Source organism: Oryctolagus cuniculus, chromosome 15, assembly GCF_051225735.1.
Source record: "Oryctolagus cuniculus isolate XC-2025 breed Fujian yellow rabbit chromosome 15, ASM5122573v1, whole genome shotgun sequence".
NCBI lineage: Eukaryota > Metazoa > Chordata > Mammalia > Lagomorpha > Leporidae > Oryctolagus > Oryctolagus cuniculus.
Genome location: NC_142881.1, coordinates 67,105,240 through 67,129,379, shown reverse-complemented (window position 1 = coordinate 67,129,379; position 24,140 = coordinate 67,105,240). Strand labels below are relative to the sequence as shown.

The following is a 24,140-nucleotide window of genomic DNA, read 5'->3' as shown; positions in this document are numbered from 1 at the left end:
ACCTATAGTATTAAGTAGAACAAAAAAAAAATACTAAAAGTGATAAAGTATTAAGTTTTTCATCAACAGGACAAGGGCTGATCTGATCAAGTCACTGTTTTTCATAGTGTCCATTTTACTTCAACAGGTTTCCTTTGTGATGCTCGGTTAGTTGTCACCAATCAGGGAATCAGGGAGAACATATGATATTTGTCCCTTTGGGACTGGCTTATTTCACTCAGCATGATGTTTTCCAGATTCCTCCATTTTGTTGCAAATGACAAGATTTCATTGTTGTTGTTGTTGTTTTTTTTTTTTTTTTACTGCTGTATAGTATTCTATAAAGTATATATCTCATAATTTCTTTATCCAGTCTACTGTTACGGGCATTTAGGCTGATTCCAGGTCTTAGCTATTGTGAATTGAGCTGCAGTAAACATTAAGGTTCAGACAGCTTTTTTATTTGCCAATTTAATTTCCTTTGGGTAAATTCCAAGGAGTGGGATTAGGGAGACTTTTCAACTCAAACAAATGAGGTAGTCTGGTGGCCCACTTAGTAAGCTTAGTGTCCACCTCAGATTCTGAAAGCCAGAGTGAACTGAAAGCTGACTTAATGTTTAAGAAAACCAGTGAAAGAGTATGGCTAAAGCTCCTCACTAGATGGTTAAACAAAAGAGGACTGGTTTGAGTGTGTTACTACACTCCACTTCTAGTAGATCCAAGATTTGTACTTCTACGGAAGCAGGAGCGATGGTCAAGTACAAGACACAGCACCCTGCCATGGTCTTGCCCAGCAGAGGAGTCCCCCAAAGCCCAGGATTTAAGGAGGAGTCATAAGTGTTCAGCCTAAGCAGACTCATTTATCGGAAGCAGGAGCACTTCCGGCAAAAGAACCAGAGGGATGGGGATCTCCCACGTGTTCAAGAAACAGCCTGCATAGAGGGCCTGTGCTGTTGCATGGTGGACTAAGCCTCGGCCTGCGGCACCAGCATTCTCTGAGTGCTAGTTCTTGTACTTACTGCTCCACTTCCAGTCCAGCTCCCTGCAATGGCCTGGGAAAGCAGAAGATGGCCCAAGTGCTTGGGACCCCCACATGGGAGACCTGGAAGCAGCTCCTGGCTTCGGATCGGCCCAGCTGTGGGCATTGTGACCAACTGGAGAGTGAACCAGCAGATGGAAGACCTCTCTCTGCCTCTACTTCTCTGTAACTCTGCCTTTCAAATAAATAAATAAATCTAAAAAAAGAAAAAGAAATGTATCTACAAAGTACATTGTAGATGTAAAAACTAATAAAAAAAAACTAATAAAACATCAGTATAAACTAGTAAAAATTAAAAGAAAACAATTTAAAAAGCACCAGTGTTTTTCCATAAAGTTCCCGAGGACACTCCTGTCATTTTGTGTTGCAGAAGCCTCCTGCCAAGAGAAGGAAGACAAATATCGCCTTGGCTTTCCATGGCACTTTCATATCCAGCCTATCTCAACAGACTCAGAACCCTGCAAGGCCACGAGCAGGCCTGACTGTGCCCATTTTACAGAGAAAGAAACTGAGGATCAAATCTGACTTGATTCACCTCAAGCATCAACAGTTACCACTCCTATCACCCAAACTGTTCCTTCAGGGATTTTCCAACATACATGCTATTTCCTTCAAAGGACAGGATGAAAGTCACTTGCAAACACTGGAGTTCATTTCTCTAACATGACTGGAAATGACTTCTCAGTGAATAAAACTGAAATAATTACAGTTGTTAGGTAGGGTTTTTAGATAGCAACGTTAGCTTTGAAATAAAGTCAAGAGCAGCATGAAACAGTAGGACCCCAGGCAGAGTGGATTAAAGCCATGCTCCAAACCTGGGCTGGCTGCTTTTTATAGCTGGATGGATTCTGGTTTTTGCTCTTTAAATAATTTTAGGGGAGGAGTCTCTTTGATTACACTAAAACAAAAATCTTGTGTACAAGAAATTCTTTTGGCATAAAACACAAGGCCTATTACCACTTTCTTTAAAAAAAAAAAAAAACTGGCACAAAATCCAAGAAAAGCCTCAAGGTGCCAATGATCTGCAGTCTATTTAACATCATGGTTATTTATTTTTATGGGACCTCATTATTGCTCTTTACCCTAAATTATAGATACAGTCTTGGCTCCATTTCCCACTGTGCTACAAACCCCACATTCTGTGTTTTTTTTTCTTATATTTCCAAATAATCTTCAATATTTCACCAATCACACATTCAGCATCCCGCAGATCATGTATTGGACCAAGGCAAGGATCGAGGGGACGCCGTAATTTAAGCGGCAGCTGTGAGCCCAGTTCTCACCCAAGAGAAGCACCAAGTGTGTATCCAGACTACGAGGGAAAACTCCCAGGCTGTAACATTTCCCAGCAACTGAGTCCTCTGTTCTGTGCTGGAATAGCATTTAAGTGTCCGGGTTTCAGCAGCCCACATTTTTACTTAGCTATGCTCTGATTATAAAATGTGAACTGTCTTTTTGAAAAGACTTAATTAACACAACTTTTTCTTCTCCACAGGTGCCTTTCCTAATCCATGACACCTTTCACCCCAGTGGGAGCCAAGTTCATATGGTTCCTGGTCCCTTGAACATGGAAAAATTTCCTGGGGATTTTTGTATAAACAAACTTCTGTAAGTTGGTGCAATTTGGGGTCAAAATTTCCCCAGTCTTATCAAAAGAGCAGTTAAAGTACTAACAACTACCCCTAGAATAGCCATATTCCCTTACATCTATAAATTGTAGTTTTAGACCATTCTAATTTATGGCAAGTAAAATGCTAGAGTACTAAACAAATGTAAGACATTATTTACAATGTTATTTTACAGTTGAGCCTTTCTCTGTCATAAATCCCACCTACACTGTAAGGTTGGATTTAGCTATCCAACTCAGTAAATTTGTCCTCAACCCCACACAGAGTTAATTATCCCTCTCTACTCTCTTCCAAGTTTCGTACACACTTCTCTAAACAGCCTCCCCTACACCACTGGAGCTTGCCCCACACCTATATGTACTATAAATGCCCATGGGGAGAGATTTTCCATGTCCACATCCTGGTTGAATACCTAGGAAACATTTTGTTGAGCCAAGCCATCACAAACCCCTAAAGAGGGGAGGTTGTGTTATCATAAACTCTTTTTAAGACAAAGCAAACTGTGCCAGTCACTTTCCCAACATCAGAGCTCATTAAAAAATAATCAGAACTTGAAACTCTAAGTGCCAGTGTTAGTAAACAGCTGGCAACTTTCACATGGACACATGACACAGAATGTCCACTGTAAGCACCACACAACCTAGTTATGGCAATTTAATGTTATCTACCCCATGGATAAAAATGCTCATTTTTATGAAACAAAATTTTCCTTTCTTTCATTGAAAAAAAGATTGCTTATGGCAGCAAGATTAAAAGAGAGGAGGGAAAGAGGAGGGGGGGGGGAGGGAGGAAGAGAAAGAGAAAGAGAGAGACTCTGAACTTTATCAACACCTGATTTTCCGACTTTATATACTACCACCACCAGTCACTCATCCTTTGCTCCAGTTCACTGGTTCAGCTATGGATGTACTGAACAATAACAACAACAAAAAAGATCTGATATTTATTTTTGTATTAATCATGTATCCTAAAACTCATTAAATTCACTTATTATTTCTACTAAGTTTCTGAAGATTCAATCGTATTTTTACACAGATTATCACTGCATCGGTGAATCAGGACTGTTCTACATCTCCAGTTCCACTCTTGATACCTCTCCCTTCTTGCTCACCTTGCTCTATTGGCTGAAACCTCCAATGAAGGCTAAGTAACAAATACATATACTCAAACTTTTCTTTTAAAAAATTACTATATTGTAGACACTAAGTAAAGTCCACAAAAGTATACATGAATAAGAATTCGGTGGACAGTCTGTTGGTCTTAAAAAAAGAGGCAATGAGAAATCCTCAAAAGGGTAGACTGAGTGCCAACACCTGGGAGGAAGACGCGATTTCAAGTCTAGAGCCCACCTATGGATAAACACAGAACACTCCTGCTAGTGGATACAGCCCTCAGCAAGGACTTTCTGGGCTGTGCCAGAATTTCATTTTGGGGGGATCAAGGATGCCTGACTGACAGGCAGGGAGTGGGAGGAACCGGGTCATGCCCAATTCCTGGCCATCTGCTTATCTCCCCCCTTACAGACGGGAACCACAAATTCCAAGATTTTCACAGGTTCACCACTAGGATATTGGTTTAATCCCTGGAATGACTTTAGATCCCCACCCCAAAGACTACCGAGACAAGCCCTCATTTTGCTGTACCCAGGATTGGATCAAATACCTTTGGGAGACCAAGAGAAGAGGTCTGAAGGAGGGACCCTCAGCTACTATACCATCCTCCAGTAAGATCTCTTTTGTCAAAAGGAGGACAAATGGTCTGAGGTCCCCTGTGCTAAACCTTCCTCACCTTTACAGACCACCCAGAGTGGACAGGGAAACGCCACCTAGACCTTCCTACTGGCCACAGTGGGAGTTTCCCTTCCAGCTCTGCAGCAACCCAGATGAATGTATCAGTAGTTCTGAGTGACAGTGCCCTGGGTAACTTTACCTGGAGGGATGTGACTCATCCTGGATGAAACCCTAAACTCAACTTAGAGGAGAAAAGTGTGGGGATAGCTCTTACAGTGTGGCCATGGGCTTTACGTATTATTCTCTAAAAGGCTTAAGAATGTGCCCAATGGGCAAGAAGCAATGCCTGAGGTCGACCTTGACTGCTCAGAACCCTATTAAAGAATGGTGCTGACCTGGTTCCTGCCTTCGGATCAACGCGGTGTGCTGGCTGCAGCGCACCAGCTGTGGCGGCCATTGGAGGGTGAACCAATGGCAAAAGGAAGACCTTTCTCTCTGTCTCTCTCACTGTCCACTCTGCCTGTCAAAAAAAAAAAAAAAAAAAAGAATGGTGCTGTAAGCATTTCCTCTGCTGCATCACACAGGGCCTCAAGGGTTCCTGAGTAAAGCCAATAAACTACCCCTGCTGTCCCTGGTTCATCGGGGAGACAGAGAGCCCTTTCCAGTTTTCCTCCAGCTGCTGACAGAGACCATGACTGCATGACTGGACACTTGGATGGCTTCAGAGTTGCTGGAGGGGGGGAGGTGCTGTTGAAGGACAAGCTCCTCAATCAACCTGCCCCAGACATACGCCACATAAGCTCCTAAAGACGGTGGCAGAGGCTAACAAAACCCTGGGTGACTTGGTATCTGAAGCCGTAAAGGTTTACCATAATGGTGACCAGGTGATAGATAAGAAAACGGAGAAGAGACGTTACACAATGATGGCAGCTTTGCGACACATCCTCGTGAGAGGTCAAGGAGAGGAAGGAGAAGAATGTGTCTGTTTCCACTGCTGGAAACCAGGGTACTTCAAAAGGGAATGTCCCCAGAGGAGATGTTCACCTCTGGGCTCCTGTCCCATACGTAAAGAAGGCCACTGGGAGAAACCATTGTAACTAGGCACCATGGAGTCTGGGGCAAACTACCTACCAGAAATGGTCCCCCTTGCTCTTATTTAACTCCAGGGCCCCCAAGTGACACAGTAGGGGGCCTACTGATCAACTTCCTGGCCAACATGGGAGCTGTTTTTCTGCCATTCCCTTTTCCCCTGGACCTAGGTCTCACAACAAGGTGTTCACCCAAGGAGTTTCTGGACAACACATAAAGAAATCGCTCAACCTATCACTTATTCTTGGGGAAATCTCTACTTCATCCACTCCTTTCTAATAATCCTAGAAACACCTGCTCCACTATTGGGCCAAGACCTCTATTTCCAGACTCATGTACAGCTCCTATCACTACTGGGAGTCACAGGCTGTTTTCCGCTCCTCCAGCTGCAGGCAGACCATAGGTATGGATGAACAGGACTGCTGTGGGACAGGCAAAAGCAGTAACTCCTGTAAAAGTCAGATTAAGAACCTTGCCTATTTTCCCCATCAAAAACAATATCCTCTCCATCTGGAGGTAAAAAGAGGTTTAGAGTCTATCATTAATGGCCTCCTCCAACAGGGAATACTTAAGGAATGTGTCAACTCTTACAATTCACCCATTCTGGGCATCAAAACGGGCCAGATAAATGGAGAACAGTCCAGGACCCGAGGCTCCGTAATGAGGCAGTGACTCCACTCCACTTAATAATACCAAATCCTTATATATTCCTGACCTAGACACCTAAAGCAGTTAGTTTCTTTTCCATACTAGACCTTGACGGTGACTTTTTCTGCATACCTCTAGACTCAGAAAGCCAGCCCCTTTTTGCTTTTGACAAATCCACTGCCAGGTTGGACAGCTCATCTGGACAGTACTGCCCAACGTGGATTTACAGCCCCCAACTATTTGGACAGTTCCTTTGCACAGGACCTAAAGGACCAATCTCTTGGGTAGAGGTGATTTGAAATATACGTGGTTTGCTAGTCTGTTTCCCACCCGAGACTCCAATTTTGGGCATTTGACTAGCACTCTTAACCTCCTAGCAGAACATGAATACTGGGTATACAAGAAAAAGCAAAACCGGTCTTTCAGGAATTAAACTATTTGGGGGCTCATCCTCCTCTCTGGGGAACAGAAACATGCCCCAGAAAGAAAACAATCCATGTAGCACATTCCTGTTCCTACAATCTTAATATAGCTCCAACTAACAGGTTATGGATTTCCAGGTAAAGGGAAACAGCAAAGCTCCTATAGCAGGCTCTCAAGACCAAGCCAGAGCAGGGCCCCCTCCTCTGAGAAGGAAACACAACCTTTGCCCAGTTAACAGCAGTCATGGCTGGGGCTCCTTCTAAACAGGCAGGCAGTTATGCCAACTGCTGCCCAAGGCCCCCTTAGCCCCTAAAAATCTGTTTCTTTTGGGAGAGGAAGGGAATCAAATCAAACTGGACAGTTACAAAACTATGTTCTGCATTTTTTAGGTAAGGCCAGAAAACTGAAGAACCAGGCTGAACAAGGCTGGAATTTTTTTGCCTAATACCTGGTCACTGAAATCCTTGCTATTGTCCCTCCTTAGCCCTATAACTTCCACACTCTTGCTGCTTCTCTTTGGACCATGTGTCTTTAATGCTCTCATCCATTTTTTTCTCTAACAGAGTATAAGCCATTCACAGTTCCAGATGGTCATGAATAGGGCTTCCAGCCTATCCCTTTAAATGATATGACCAGTCGTCTGGATGGTACAAGACAATCATTTCCCAAGCCATCTCCAAACACGAAAGGACAGATAGCAAGTCAAGAATACCCACAACCATGGTGCCGGTGCTGTGGCGCAGTGGGTTAACACCCTGGCCTGAAGCGCTGGCATCCCATATGGGCGCTGGTTCTAGTCCTGGCTGTTCCTCTTCCAGTCCAGCTCTCTGCTATGGCCTGGGAAAGCAGTATAAGATGGCCCAAGTCCTTGGGCCCCTACACCTGTGTGGGAGACCTGGAAGAAGCTCCTGACTCCTGGTTTCAGATTGGCACAGCTCTGGCCGTTGCAGCCAGTTGGGGAGTGAACCATTGGATGGAAGACCTCTCTCTCTCTCTGCCTCTCCTCTCTCTGTGTAACTCTATCAAATAAATAAATAAAAATCTTTAAAAAAAAAAAGAATACTCATAACCAGCTCCACTCCCATACATAATCTCTCAAGAAAATATAGAAAATGGATGATGGACCTTCATCATGTTACCCCCTATAAGATTATGGGTTGCTTCTCTTGAGGAGAGAGCATCAAGGTAACTAGGTAGACATGAGCCTATGTGTTTGTGAGGAGCTGAAGAAAATGGGAATTTCTGTGTGATGGAACAAAGAAGCAAGTCTTGGAAGAAAAGCAGCATTTACATACCAAAGTCTTGTCACTGTTTAATATCCTGATTGGGCGGGTCTCAACCCTCTTCCTGGGGGCAGTTTAAGGAGAATCTCATCTGCCCTTCACCAAAGGGGTTATGATGTTCTGGGAAGGACACCACACCGGAAAGTCCTCCACCCCACAATATTCCAGAACGAGTGCAGGGGAAGAAGAAAGAAGGCCCACACCCAACATTCAAAGACACTCTAGTGTGAATGCAGACTAGGCTCTCCGAGTTCTTTAACTGAGATGCCTGCCTGGTCTGTCAGGTGTACTTTCTAAACGATTTCTCTTCATTCAACTTCACCAGCATGCTTACCATTTAAGGAAAAAACAAACAAACAAACAAAAAGAGGACACTCCATCCACTCTCCACACCCAATGATATGAGCTGGTGGAGGAGCTGTCATAGGAAATCAGAGAAGGCTGGGAAAACAAGGTCAAGACAGGTCATCAGACAATAAAAGCAAAAACAGTAGAGAGAAAACCTTAATACTTAAAGAATTGATATGGATCAGGTACTCCTCAAAGTCCCTGATATGTAGCAACTCATTTGACTCTTCCAACTTGCTCTCATTTAAAGACAGGGAACCAGAGATACCAGAAAGATAAGTAACTTGTGTCTCCACAGCCAATGCTCTTAAGTGCTAGACAAAAATTGCCTTTGGTTACCATCTCTCCATTAATAGGTATTGAATGTCCACTCTTTGCTAACTACTGTGTCACTTTCAATTAATTTAATGATCACAATAATCTTGTTTTATAAATGAAGGAACTGAAGTTCAAACAGTTTAAATGAACTGTCCAAGGTCATCCAACTAGCACATGATTATATCCAAGGTGTTTTAACTTCAAATTCAATACTCTTTCAGCCACTCTCCCATGTCTGTCGCAATTGCTAACATTTATATATTACTTTTCAGCTTACAAACATCATCATCACATTTGTACCTTAAATGCCACTTAAAAAGAATTGTGATTTTATTCACTGGACAAGGGATTACCTGTGTTGATTTTTGAAAGGGAAAAATGTGAAATGAAAGTTGTGCTTTTAGAAGACTAGGGCACAGTTTTGCTACAAGAATGGGCTGGCTAAGGGTGCAAGCACAGGGGTTAGGACCTCTACACTCATCTCTGAACCTGTGAGCCCTCCCCCTCAAATTCATCTGCCAGTTGGGAGAGGTCTTGACTTAAATAATGATCTTGGAGGGAACTCCCAGAAGAAGGAAGATAATAAAAGTATCTCTTATGTCACTTCTTCTCCCTGCATTTAACTTCCGAGAATATTTTTGTTAACTGAGAAGAGTACACCAAGGAACCATTATCACTGATACAAGGAGAAAACGGATGGCAGATTTTCTCAGCCATGTCCCGTCAGTGTCAACAATTTAACTAAACATATAATAGTCATAACCTCATCAGTGTTAAATTTTCTAGGTTTCTGGCACATAGCTCTTCATCTCCCTCATTAAGTTTATAGAGTGTTCTTTGGTACATTTGCTCAGTATGAGGATTTCATTTTCAACTGGCACATCCTGGCGTCATATAGGAAAATGTTTTTTTCTGCCTTAGGTAGTTTGCATGATACAAGAGTGTTTGAAATAGGCCCATGCCCTAAGACAGGTACCTGGCCAGTGATGGTAGACAGATTTGACCCCATCCATCACATTCCTACCCATTCATTCAAGGAGAGTCCAACAGAGACAGGCCAACCAAGTGCAAACCACAAACAGTTATTTGGTCTCCATTACCTTCTTGCTCCACGTACCACACCCACTATTCCCTATTCAGAATCTGAGTACTAGGTTTCTCATTGGCATGCCCCCATTAGGATTGCTACTCCTGAATGACTTCCCCAAACCCAAGTCTATGCCAATCCCCCTTCATATTTGCCCTGAATTTTTACATCTTAGCATTCTCTGTTCAACTATCACAGATGAGAATGATTGTTAAAAAGTCATTCTGGCAATTATCTAAGCAACAGTAAGCTTGATCTGACTTCTCTCCCAGGAGTATCTGCATTTTCACAAGGAGGCCATACAGTGAGGAATGTCCTCACCGAGAGAGGGAGTTCAACTACAACAGGTGAGGGAGGGAGGACAGTATGAGGCTACAGGGCAGGAGCCCCTCCCCGCAACTGTCTGATACACCTATGAGAAGCACCTGACTTTTCAATATACTCCTACCTCAGTTTCCTCAGTTGTAATTCAGGGATTTAAAACTGACCTCACACAATTGCAGGGATTAAACAACTGTTGTAAACCTATCAGACAAATATATAGTACCACAGAGAAGTAAAACTTTTTAATAACATCTGAGAGCTGTCCTTCATATGCATAACTTGTTTTATCTGTCTACGTGGGATCCAAAAAGAGGGGAAACCACAATTAATCTATCCAATGGAAGAGTTTAATATCTACAATTCTCAATTCCCAACAAAAACACAGCCCCTGTTTCCCTGTTTCTTGCCTGGGCTCAAGAGAAACCACTCTTACCTCTGCCATCAGAGGTCCCCTGGTACCCATTCCCAAGGTTGCCATGCCAACTGGGTATGAACCAAAGAAGTCAGGAACACCACTGAACCAATTGAAAGGCAACAAGATCTTGACCCAGAGATAAAAAACGGAACCAAGAATGGTGACAGATAAGAAAGACAAAACTTGCTACTGCCTCACTTTAAACCACAGCTCTACTCCCAGACTTAGCAAATCTGTGTATTACTAACCAAAATGGATTTTTATAGACCCTTAAATGTCATTATCTTCTAAGACATTAAGACCTCACTGTACGCCTTCTCTCACTACCTTTCATTCCCAGGTCTATGGTCTATTCTAGGTCTTTGGAGAGGCAGAGCTAAACCATAGGAAATTGAGGACTTCTTCAATTCCTGGTCACCCAGCCATGGCACAATATACTAAAGAACAGAGACAGCATTCCAGTGCAGCTGCTTTATTTTACAGAGGAGGGGAGGAAGTGAGGCGTGAGGCCTGGGCTTACAGCCACAGCTGGTGTCATGATCCCATATACGGACTTGGGTCTAGTGTGCTCTCCATCCACTCTACAACATGACTCGCTCTCCTCTCTGCTGTGCATGCCATCAGCACTGATGTAACCAGGAGGCATACTTGCTCATAAGTGTCCTGCCTTTTCATTGCTTCCTAGGAGTTCAAGAATATCCCACATTCTCATTCATGTTTTAACCTTATCCCTCCCCCCACTCCTCTCCCACAGGTCTTCTCTTATATTCTCCTTGGGTTTCAGAGGTAAGGCAGTGATGTGGACCAACTAGATGCTTACTGAAAACTTGCTCAATGACCCACTGAATGATTGAATAAATGGCTGCTCACCTACCTGTCACCACCACTGATCCACTCTGTTAGTTCTCTGCCTTCAGATACAACCACAATGACAAAATGGGAGTGTGGAGGACAGTTTCTGCATGCTGCTGGCTTTCTGAGCCACCTGCTGAGTGTTCTGCTGCCTACAGACACAAGAGCCAGAATGGAGACTGAGAAAGGTGAGGGGGGGTGACCTCACAATGGGGCCCGGAAGAATGCTGTCCCTTCCAAACATCTCCATGGTGATGTGGTTGTTGACAGGAGGCAGAGCACACAACTTTGGCCGGATGCCAAACATCTGGGCTTAAAACCAAGCAAGAGAGTGATTCAAATCAAAGGAAATCTAATCACCGTGTATTTTCAGTGCCTACTATGTGCATCCAGACAACTGTGGTTAGAAGGGTAACATTTAAATCCTACTCAACCCCCACATTCCACTGCTCTCTGCTCCAGATGCCTGATGTTACAGTAATCAAATATTCATGTTTTAGACCAAGCATCTGTTGGCATATGTTGATGTGCCGATAAAATCAAAGTCATGAATTATTTCAACAACATTTTCATGGTACTCTTGATCAGTGCTCTCGATGGAGGCTGAGGACAGTAACCCCCAAGCCTGCCACTATCTCTATGACTGCCATGTCTCCTGGCTCCTGCCCGATCTAAATGCAGGAGAACGGAGAGGCCTGTGGTCTCCCCAGCAGCTCCAGGGAGATACTCAGGTGAGCATGCTACTGGAGGCATCAACCTTCTGAAAATGAGTGTTTGGCTGCCTCTGGGCTCACACGTGCACTCAAAGGCAAGAGGGAACCTTGTGCATAATTTGGCTCCTGTGGTGCTCCAAGAACAAAGGATGGACTATCCCTTTGTGCCTGGACATCCTGAAGTTGAAATGACATCCTGGCTGACACTTATGATTCAATATTCTTTTGTAAGTCACGGTACTTCTGAAAGAACACAAAGCAGGTGAATGAACACCCACTTGCCTCATTACGGGCATTTCTCCTCTGAGCGCCGCCAGGAGCTGCACTAATGCTATCGCCAAACACAGAAGTCACGAAACAGGTAAAGCCAAGGGATTTGCTCGTAGCTTGCTTTAGGCCATTTACTGTTGAGGAAAAGCACCACTGAGGTGAGCGTGGGGGTACCGCTCCACGTCTGATGGCGTCCTCTGATTTTTCAAAGTCTCCCAGCTGGTGTCAGGTGGGCTTTGTGCACACTACACTGACGACGACTGTGTGTGTGTTCCCGGTTTTCACAGTGGCCTCTGAGCTCTTCAAAATCAAGAGGCGCTTCCAGAGGCTAACGCCCGCATGGAACCCAGTATAGAGCTCCGTATAACCATGACAATTGCAACTTTACAGCCAGGAAAGGGAAGAACCACCAGGACCAAGTCTGCTCATAGCCTTCCTCACAGGAGACTGGACACGAGCCAAGCTGGGAATCTGGGTCTCTGGGTCCTGGGCTTTGTGGCCCCTTCTTCAAGAGACTGACGTCAAGGACCCCTCTGATGGTTTCAGTTTCACACTTCCTCTGATTTGTAGAGAGACAGGTCCCTAAAGTCCATCTGCCCCATGAGCCCCATGCTTCCTTCCTGGCTGCATGTGGTTGCCTGAGAGAAATCCCAAGATGGGGCGCTTGGCTCGGGAACTTCAGCTCTGCGCACGGCTTTCTTTCCTAGATGTGTGAACAGGCTTGAACAAGCCAGAAGAAATTTAAAATCCCTCAGTGCGGGAGTGAGGTTGTTCTGCTGTGGGTGGATTAGAAAAAGACAGCCCTCTGGGTAGATGAACCTGTACCCCCAAAGCCTGGTCGGTAGAGCCTAGGGCAGATTTCCATCTCGTCCCCTTGAAGTCAGTGGCTCACAGACGCTATAGTCCTTTCTCACTCTTCACCCAGAGCCCAAGTCACATTCTGAATGGACTCTCTCTTCTCTTCTGAGCCACACTCTCCACTCCCCCTTATTTGACAAAATCCCCCTGATTCCATTCAAAAGAAAAGTTCCAAGCCACCTTCCTCCAAAGTAAGAATTCCAACCTCAAAGTTCACGCTCCTTTTCGTACTCTCTTGATCCATGCCAACCAGCAAAGGCTCACAGAGGGTCAAGAGGTTGACAGATGAGTGGAGGGTGTCCACGCTTCGTCTGTTCTCTTTCCAAAGCTTCTCAATGTTTTCTGCTTGCACCTCAACTTTGACCTTTCTCCTCTGACTGTATCTCACTAGGTCTCTCCCAACCAACTTCTCTGTTACCAATTTCATCCACCTGCCCAGGGAAGACAAGACAGAAATTCCAAAGCTGTTCTTTATATCTTCCCAATGCCAGTGCCTCTGTGGAATTACCTGACCCCAAGATGACCCTGGGATTCACGCCGGAATTTTGTTACCATAGAAGAACTATTTCTGCAAGAAGTTTTCAAGTTGTCATTTTCACTTAAAAAATAAGATGATAAAAAACACACACACAGTCATTATTTGTAAAATGCCTGCAGATGATGAGGAGGAATGCATATCAATAAATATATGCATACATGTGAATGAGAGACCACATGCAGACGCATCACCCATGGAGGCCAACTGGGCCTTTCCAGATGACGACAGTAATTGATCACTAAGGAAAACATCAGGAATCAAGACTGATTTCAAATATCTTCCCATTTTTTTTCCACCAACTCCTCCAGCTTAAAAAAAAAGAAAAAGAAAGCCCAAATGTTCTTAGAATTCCATTTGAATTTGATACCCAAATTAGCTTCAAAAAGCAGTCACATGGGTGGCAGAAATGCAGAGGTTACTAAGCAGGGGTCTCACTGTGGTATGAAAATGATTGCTAGCTAGGAAGGGGGATTTTCTAGTCCTCTTCTGGTATTGCTTAGCTAAATAAACTCTGACACCTTTGTACCTTAACGCTTTGTATCATGGATTCGTTCCAGGGTTCACCCCTGTTCTGTGGCTACGTTACTTAAAAATTATGTGGGTATATGGAATAATGATTACCATGTTCGTGGTGGCTACCACGGCCACCTTCATCATCCTGACTTCCTTACTTTTCTAGAACTATGTATAACTGCCCAGATATACATTAAAAAAATAAGCAAATAATGGCCATCCACATTTTGCAAAGAGGTGCAAAGACAGACTCGAGATTTTAGTTACTTGCCTAACACATCTGGGTGCTGCCAGTTTTATCCTGTTGTTTTATAATTGTTTTTTAATTCATTTGATGGGGAGAGACAGCCAGAGCTTCTGTCTGCTGGTTCGCTCCCCAAATGCCCACGACAGTCAGGGCTATAGCCAGAAGGACCATCCCAGTCTCCAAATGGGTGACAGGAAACCAACTGCTTAAGCCATCACTGCTGCTTCCCAGGATATGTATTGGCAGGAAGTTGGAATCAGGAAACAGAGCTGGAAATGGAACCCAGGTACTCTGATGTGGGACACAGGCAACTTCACTGCAAAGCTGAACGCCCACTGGGTGCTTCCAATTTTAAACTGCACAAGTGTCAAAACCCAGAGCAATACTGTCTCACCTCTAATCAAGTCAGGCCCTTCTGATTGAGTTTCCAAAACAGCTGTCAATGAGAATAATACAAGTTCCAAGAAAAAGCTTGATCTTCAGAGAACTTGGACTTCCCTTAGAGCCCGGAAATGCAGCCAGGCTCAGCAGTTTCAAACAGTATTCTAAACACTCCAAAACCAAAGCTGAGGTTTTCCAAACCCAGCCATTTAGGCCCTGGTGTAATGCTGACTCAGTGTACCTTCCCTCGCACAACAGGCATGCACACAACTCGTAACATTGCACACAGTTAGGAAGGTAGGCAGACCATTCTTCCACCACTCAAAAACACACAAAACCCTACTCCTCGACCCCAATATATCTTGGAGGAGAAGGTCTTTATTAGGTGTGGAATCCTAAGTGGAGGAAAAAAAACACAGACTTTGGAATCACACAGACCAGGGCTAACTTTAAACATCTATGGAAAAGAAGTTAACAGTCAAAAACTACCCACATGTGTCCTTTGTATGCATTATCCTTCCCCTACCTCATCCAGATACAGTTGCTGGTACTTACCACATATTCAATAAATACACAAGTAAATGAATTCATTCTCATATTGAACAAATTTACTTTCTCTTAAAGGGCTCCATCATCTCTTGGTAATCTGATACTGTGTTCCTTTCAATTTCTTTAAGTCAGAGTTGAGTACTGAGGATATTGGTGTCTTTGTCCCACCTCATCCATAAAACCTTCCCTGACAACTCCTGTCCACCCTGGTCTCATTTTTCTGACTCCCTATTGTACTTACTCCCTGTTCCACTCACTCCGGCATACACATGCTACCTTATCTTGCTGTGTGAAATGTGTTTCATAAACACATCATCCTTCCTATGAGCCCATAAGCTCCTCAGGGGCAAAGTCCACGTTTGATATTTATTCGGTATGTCCCATGGTACACAACACAGTACGAAGCCCATAGCAGCGCTGAGCGAGTACCTGTCGAGTTGAGTTGGATTCTGCGAACCATACTCCACTGCCAGTGATGATTTTCTTTCAGAGAATTATCAACAGGCAGAACTGGCCGTTTTCACCACTCATTTCACCCAAATTAAGCCCAGGGGCCTCTACACTTGAAGCACTGGTTAGGAAGCAGAGGATCAGAAAGCAGATGGTTACTTTCAACAAAGAGGAGAGTGTATTTCAGCAAAGGATTGTGGGATTTGATGAATGAGTCACCAGCGACTCTTAGCCAAACTCTTTGGTGTTATCAGGAATCAAAAGTAACCCAGAGATACGCAAAATATCAATTTCCAATTACTTTCCTATGACATGCTTCTGCCACTTGGGAAAACTCCCAGGGGATCCATTGCTCCTTATCAGTGCAGACCTGACTCACCTTTCAGTCCAACAGGTAACACTCGGCACCACCCGCTCAGCCGCAACATTACAATGTCCTCCCCTGATGCTGAGGTTCTCCTTTGAAGTCTTCAGTATTGGCTTACACTGTCACCAGAGACCTGGCCCAGGTGAGGGAGGCCTTTTCATACCTCTGCCTGAACCATGTGCGTTGGAGTGAGTTGTTATCACTAAGGTTTCCCATGCCTTTGTCTGCTCTGGGATGTGAATCCCGGACAAAGGCTCCTGCTGGACTTTTGCAGCTTCAACTCCAGCCAAAGGGGAAAGAAATAAGAGTCTCTAAGGACTTGACTTTGATACTCAAAACACAGAACAGCATTTCCACCCTCCAGATCACACAAAGCAGACCACAGACTAATTTAAAAAATCTCTGGAATTAGGGATGTTAAAACTGAGGATCTGCAAAAAGCCAGAAATCACATGTTCCGTTTATTACAAAGCAATGGAACAGAATTTGGAAAAACCAGGAAACATCTCCGGGTCCATAAATCAGCCCCGTTGGAGGAAAACGCAAATGGCCAGCACCTGGAATGAGTCCGTGTCTGGAACAGGAGAGCAGCCTAAAGAATCCAACTCTGGGCCAAGGCTGCGGACTGCACGCCGTGATTAATGACTTGAGTGAAAGGTCTCAGTTGAGGCTGAACAATTAACTTGTTCTCTCTGCATCCCAGCATAACGATGTCTCCCTGATTGTACGTATTTACCAAAACGCAAGCCAGTCTGGGGAGCTTCGACCCTGTCCTCATCAGACCGCTTCTGACAGTCAGGCGGGGCCTGGTGTTTGTCAGGACTACCAAAGTCAAATCATCAGTGTTGACTCTGCATGCTCGTCTCAACTTTTCAGTTCCTTTTCAAGTTTCAGAACCATCTTACATGAGGCAGCAGCACTGGCCTCGATCTGTCAGGGAAAAAAAAAAAATCCCACGCCTCAGAAGATTGCAAATGGACAGCATATGGCCTGGCTTGTTTCTGGTCATTCCCAAGAGAAGTTCTAAGGGAACTGAATGTCCATGAGATTAATGGTTCCCTCCTGTCCTGCCTTTATCCTCTGGAATAGGTTTCTCTAATCTTTTTCAGATCCTCCAAAGCATTTACATTAAACCAATCGCTCCTCTTGAATCTATAGCCGAGACTCTGATAAGAGGTGCTAGAACCAAAAGCAGCTCCCAAGTCTCTTTCTTTTCCTGCTGGAGGTGAAGCTGGAGATGAGACAGGAAGGCAGGGATCCCAGACCCTGATTTTGAGTACAGCAGGACCCAACTACAAAAGGAATCCAGTTTCCATATTTGATCTTCCCTAGTGGCTCCACTGGAAATAAATGGAGTCTTCCAAAAGTGGATATGGTGTTTGGTGGCTGTGTCTGAGAACATCTGCCCAGTAATCAGCCACGGGAGCTGGTCCTCACACCTGCCGCCCCTTGCTTAGACAGCCACTTCTCTTACTGAGGGCTCACGGCTATCAAGACACAGATTAACAACAGCGGGGTTCAGTGTTGGCCTAGGGCTAAGACCCCATTAAGATGCTGGCATCAGGCCGGCGCCACGGCTCACTAGGCTAATCCTCTGCCTTGCGGCGCCGGCACACCAGGTTCTAGTCCCAGTCCGGGCGCCGGATTCTGTTCCGGTTGCCCCTCTTCCAGGCCAGCTCTCTGCTGTGGCCAGGGAGTGCAGTGGAGGATGGCCCAAGTGCTTGGGCCCTGCACCCCATGGGAGACCAGGATAAGTACCTGGCTCCTGCCATCGGATCAGCACGGTGCGCCGGCCACAGCGCACCGGCCGTGGTGGCCATTGGAGGGTGAACCAACGGCAAAGGAAGACCTCTCTCTCTGTCTCTCTCTCACTGTCCACTCTGCCTGTTAAAAAAAAAAAAAAAAAAAGATGCTGGCATCCCACATCAAAGTGGCTGGGTTCTGGTCCCCACTCACGCCCCCCATTTCAACTTCCTGCTAGTACACATCCTAGGAGATGGCAGCAATTGGATTCAGTTGGGTCAATGCCACGTTCACAGGAGTCCCGGGCTCTGAGCTTTGGCCTGGTTCAGATACCATTGCAGGCATCTGAGGAGTGAACCTGTGGATGGGAGCTTCATCTCTCTCTCAGGTAAAAAGGACAGTAACATCAATATTGACGAAAATAAAGCAGCAGCAGCAACACCATGTATATAGCCTTTCCTATGAGCCAGTAACTCAAACTATATTTATGTCAATTAACGCAACCCTCACAAACAGTCATTTAAGGTAGATGTTGTTGTTATCTCCATCCTGCAAAGAAGCTGACAGTGCAGCAGCTGGTAAGACATCACTGGAGGTGTTTGCCTCCCACATTGCAGTGCCAGAGTGTCAGCCCTGGCTCTGCTTCTGATTCCAGTTTCCTGCTGAAGCGTATCTTAACAGGCAGACAGTGATGGCTCAAATAGTTAAGTCCCTGCCAACCATGTGGGGAATCCAGATTGAATGGCTACTTGGGCCTGCCCTAGCTGTTGTGGACATTTGGGGACTGAACCAATGGCGAGAAGATTTCTGTCCATCAGTCTCTGCCTTTCAGCTTTCCAAATAATTTAAAATAATAAAAATTTTAAAAGACAAAAAAAAAAAGTTAAAAGCTGGTAATGTGCACAGCTGGGACTCAAACCCAGATCTCAGTGCCATGCTCTTAGCACTCTACTGTAATGCAATGCCCAGGTGTCAGTAGCCACCCTTCGCTGCTGCTGCGGAGGTCAGAGAAGCAGCCCTTCCGGCAGCATTGAAGTCAGGTGTGGTGGACCCTGTTTTTTCTACTCAGTGCACAGCTTAAGAGTTTTCAGTCCCTAGGTCTCAGCCATGCTTATCTGTAGAATCAGCAGGAAAAGACGACCCACGTCCAGGAGTTTTGTGAGACTTAGTGAGATAAGCACATACAGGCTCTAGAACAGCAGCTACAAAAGGTAGTGCATAGGGCCCAGCATCGCGGTATAGTGGGTCCAACTGCCGCCTGTGATGCTGGCACCCCATAGGGGCGCCGGTTCAAGTCCCCGCTGCTCCACTTCCCATCCAGTTCCCTGCTAATGCACCCGAGAAAGCAGCGGAGGGTGGTCAAAGTCCCTGGGTCCCTGCCACCCACGTGGCAGACCCGGCAGAAGCTCCTGGCTTTGGCCTGGCCCAGCCCCAGATGTTATGCCATGTGGGGAGTGAGCCAGTGAGTCAACACACTCTCTTTCTCTCTGCCTCCCTCACTCCATAACTTTTTCAAATAAACAAAATAAGTCTTTAAGAAAAAGATAGTGTACAGTAAGTGTAGCTGTGGTTGTTGCTAAGGAAATCCTCTGATAATGGCTAATGGGACACTAAAGGGCTGGATGAGTTGAGACAGAAATCATCACAGCTTGGAAGCTAGGGATGAAAATGTAGATCAACATGGCAATCCCCAAGAAAGCAGAATGCCATACTAAACATTACTGGCAGGGTTACCAATTTTGGAGTCTGACCTGGTTTATGAGCCTCTGTGTTAGCTTGTCTCCTTAAAAAATAATTGCATTTTTTACAACACTTTTTCAATGCATATTTTCTTTACTTGAAGGTGGGGAGTGGGGAGGAGGGAGGGATATCTTCTGTCCTCTGGTTCACTCCGCAAATGGCTGCAACTGGCAGTGCTGGGCCAGGCCAAAGTCAGGAGCCTGGAGCTCCATCTGGGTCTCCTACATGGGTGGCAGGGATCCAAGAACCGGAGTTATCATCTGCCAGGGTGTGCATCAGCAGGAAATTGGGACAGAAGAGGAGCTGGGACTTCCTCTCAGGTGCTCTGATATGGGATGTAGGCATCCCATGCCATAATGCCTGCCCCACCAAGACTCTAATTTTCAAAGTATACTACATCAAAGAAAGAAAAGGAAAAGAAACAGAAACGGAAAAGGAAAGACAGCCGGCCAGACTGGGGAAATTAGAATACTCCCCCCGTAACCCCTAGTACGAAAACAAGACAGAGCTGCACCCTCCCCGGCCGTCCCCGTGTGCTTGCTCTGTCTGCATCAGCGCCAAGACCTGCGTCCTTCATTCCGCATTTCCCACATGCTCTTGCCAACCCCTGACACATCACATTCTTTGCATCAATAAGGGCTGGTGCCAGGACACACTAAATTGCCTTTGACTACATTCAACTGATCTAGTATTTTTTTATGATTCTTTCTTGTTGTACCATTTTTCACTTTTGACTTTATAATTCTCTGCTGACATTCAATAAAGCTTTACCAGACGACCCAAGGTGGTTTTTAATGGAGATTTAGGGGCTAGGTTGTGCTGTGGTTTGGATTCAGATTCTACTTCAGCAACAAGGGGAAATTAACTAGCGGTTTCATCTCAAGTGCCCATTTCTACTCAGAATGGACAGAGAGTTTATCTTCTTCCAAGCCTTGTAATCATGACACTACAAAGCGATATTCAAGAATAAAAAATTATGGAGCAAGAGCTTCCACACCACAAAACCACTACACAGCATCCCTGCAACCCCAGATGACTGGGGGAATACAAAGACAGCAGTGCAATTACTTGCTGAGTGACAGGGAGGATTTTGACCACATGCTGACTTGTGCCAAACAGAATGCTTGTTCTCCTTGAGATGAGGAACTCAAATGACCCTGTGTCAACCAGGCCAGCCCCTCTCCATGTCCCCACTCCACTGTGCAGTCCCCAGTCCTTACTGCCTCCTGCCCAGGCAAAACAATAAAAGACAACTGACAATCACTGGAAGAGGTGAACTGAGTGAGGAAACTGAGTCAGCCCCTACAGTGAACATTTCTTTTTTAAAGAATAATATTGAGTTAATTATTTCTCGAAAATATAAAACCGCTAAGATTTTGGCATTGTCTTGAGTTTCATTATGTGGAGCTTGCTTTATTACAAAGGAATAGATACAACATATGCAAAATATACAGAAGCATAATTTTTAAAGTATCTGGATACCCACTACACCAACCTTAAAAGGAAATACATCCCTTTGGTTGTCCTGATCTGGTTAGATTTTTTTGCCTTCAACTAGCACTACCTGTAAATGCTACTCTGATTTTTGAGTGGTTTTCTTCATAGCTTTGCTGCATTCCTGGGAACTCACTAAACAGATTTTATTGCACATTTTCAAACTAGATATAAATGATACCACACCCTATCATTGAGTTTTTCCTCTTCATTTTTAAGCTTCATTCACACTGGATATTACATTGTTTAATCAATGACTTGACCTATTCCTAGGTTCTTTTTGTGTGTGCATGTCTTGCTTTGCAATTATAGGCCAAATTATTAATAGAGTCCATATTATTATTCTGAGTGGTTACACTACTGTTTCCTCAGAATCCTAGATTTTTTTTGGATCTTAGGATTGGTTTATATTCAAATTCACCCAAAAATTTTTAAAAAATTAACACAGATGTTTACACTCCTACGAACAGTTCTTGAGTTTTGTTGCTCTACAATCTTGCCAACATTTGCTATTACCAGATTTTTAAAATTTTGCTGAATCCGTGAGCACAAAACGTGTTTGGTATTAATTTACATTTCCTCTTTTATTTACTTATAAACACACACTGATTATCTGTTGGGTAGTGTGGAAAAAATTATTTATGCAAAATAACCACACAGTATCCATATAGTGTAGGTATGATTCTATAAATACACAGAAAGATACTGCATTGATTGTATGTCAGTAGAGAAATACATAGATGTCAATATATCTATCTGTCTTTATCTGCTGTCCATACTTATTCTGTAAGCAGGAGTGGCAAGCTAGCCCTGGTAAGACAGATCTGGCCCACTACCTTTTTCTGTAGGTCAAGTTTTACTGGGACACAGCCACACCCATTCTCTTACACTGTGTCTCCGAATGCTTTCACACTATGACGACAGAGATGCGCAGTCACAGCAGCCTGACCTGCAAAGCTCATGATGCTTATTGTCTGACCAGTCACACCAAAGTTCACTGATCCATGACTCAGTGCACCTGCACTCCCAGAGTGTTCCACACTAAACACGGCCCCTTGATTCTGCACCCCCCTCAACACCTTTTCTCATCAAACACCCGCAGCGTCCACAAGAATACTTAAGCCAAAATCCCCACAGTCCTCCCACACCCTTCCCTCAGACACAACCCACATATTTAACCTTTTCAGCGCCAGTGCCAAGCCCTCTCCTCTACACCCAGTGCTGCTCCTAAGCTCATGCTGACATGGACAGCCCTCCATCTAATTCCCACCCACATTTGTCGCCATTCTCCCCCACAAATGGCGTTACACACACCATAAGCCTCCATGACACTTATGATTCTGTCTGTTCTCTCCTCCTAAACTCTAAGTTCCTGAAGGACAGGAACCTTTGCCAACTGTGCACAAAGTACGACGCCTTGCATCGAAAATACCGAGTAACACCTGACCCACCTGAAGGCTGCTCAGTTCCTCCCAGATGTGGTGAGACCCGGGGGTAGCCACTCCTCCAGTCAGTCAGGTGTGGGAATAGATGCTATTCCTCTGAATCTTATGGACCAGGCCAAAGAGAGCCCTTGTCAGTATTCAGGGAAGTCTTCCTCTAATTTCTGTGTGCACAGGAATCACCAGAAGAGCTCATTAAAAATAACAGATGCCATGGTGTCGTCCCAGGTGCTGAAAAGAGGTGCGTAAGTACTTCTACTGCACGGGTGTCCCCGAAGAGATTCTTTCAGGTTTGAGAAGCACAAACATGACAGCACCCTGATTTCATCCCTCTGGCTCCGCCTCACCCTGCCACGCTGTCTCCCATAATTGCTAATGCTGCACAGGAACCTCAAAACACCCTGTGCATGGGTGCCAGGCCGTCCCTAAGCTTGTGCACCCTCCTCCAGTGGCCCAGAAGCCTGATGGTTGAATTCTTGTGTTAGAACTGCATTCTGAGTTTTGTTCTGTTGTACTCTGAATTGGCTAAAGACAGGGTCTATCCCCCACACCAAGCCTCTTAACTGCTCAGCACATCTAAAGTCCACAATGTGCTGCCACATCTTAGTACTGTTCCTTGTACATACCATACCTCTGAGCACCTACCCAACGCAAGGGGTGCATACAAATATGTGCTCCGCATGTATTAACTGAATGCTTGTTTCAATTTTTTCTGCCCTCTTCATTTTCAACATATTAAGGATCATTTAATATGCAAAAAACAAACGCTAACATAAAGTTTAGACCAATGACAGTAGGATGCCCTTAGCATTTATTAGATTTTTCTTATTAGACTTAATTTTTTCCTGAATTACATGTAACCTATTATCATTACACTCAGTGGATAATACAGCAAAGCAGAATTGCCACTCAGTTGTACTCAAGGAGAGCATCTAAGGGTCCCTGGGTTTTATAACACAAGCATAGCATAAATTTCAGGAATTTTTCCAGTGCTGCACTTGGTGATTTTTAGGGGTCTATTTTCCCCAGAGGCATGTAAGTACTAAAATTGCATTGGATTGTGTTTTGCTCTCAGTGGGTGAGAAACTGCATAGTCAATGGGTTATGTGCCCTTCCTTATTCCCATTTCATGCAGTCACATGGAGGGATCTCTCAGGTGGGTGCTGAAGTTTACTAGACACTCAGGAGCCATCCTGGGCTTTAGCTAAATGGCATTTATCAACTATAACCAAAAAGGACATCTATGAAGATGCTGGTGTCCTCCACCTGAATTCTGCTCATGGTAATTGAGGTTATAGGCATGGGGTCCTTTGCTGTGATGGTCCACGGTGGGGAGAAACCACAGTATGGATCTAAGCAGTGTTTTTAGGACTACAAAAAAGAGATACAAGGGCTCATATAGGTGCTGATAAAGAGACACCATTTGGAATCAGTATATAGGAGATAAGGGCCCTTCAGAAGAGACAGATTAATAAAGGGGTTACGAAAAAATCACAATAGTGATTTTGCTGCACCTTTTATCTTCTGAAATAAAAGCACTCAAGTATGTCAATGCAGTATCTCTCCATTTTCTTTCAGTGGGATATCTCCAGTTGATGTTCATAACAGGAGTTCCTAAAACACTGATACAGCCAGGAGTGTGCTTGTGAGTCATCAAAAAAAAAAAAAAAAA

The 24,140-nt window shown here is 44.5% G+C and overlaps 1 protein-coding gene across 21 annotated transcripts in view; it reads right to left on the bottom strand.

Annotated features, from left to right (window-relative positions):
- LRMDA (leucine rich melanocyte differentiation associated) overlaps positions 1-24,140 on the bottom strand; it is a 1,125,029-nt gene that overhangs the window by 169,312 nt on the left and 931,577 nt on the right. For 2 of the 21 annotated variants that reach the window (XR_016220977.1, XR_016220979.1), the window contains one exon: positions 16,062-16,979. The exons of 14 other annotated variants lie outside the window; for them this stretch is intronic. Coding sequence is in view for 2 of the 7 variants with exons in the window: in XM_089313525.1 (XP_089169651.1) it covers positions 4,790-4,896 (107 nt within the window). In the remaining 5 variants the exon portion in view is untranslated. Of the gene's footprint in view, positions 1-4,771; positions 4,897-16,061; positions 16,980-22,610; positions 22,633-23,343; positions 24,111-24,140 lie in introns of those variants that run through there. 5 more of the 21 variants (XM_089313525.1, XR_016220990.1, XR_016220989.1 and 2 more) reach the window with 5 other exon arrangements.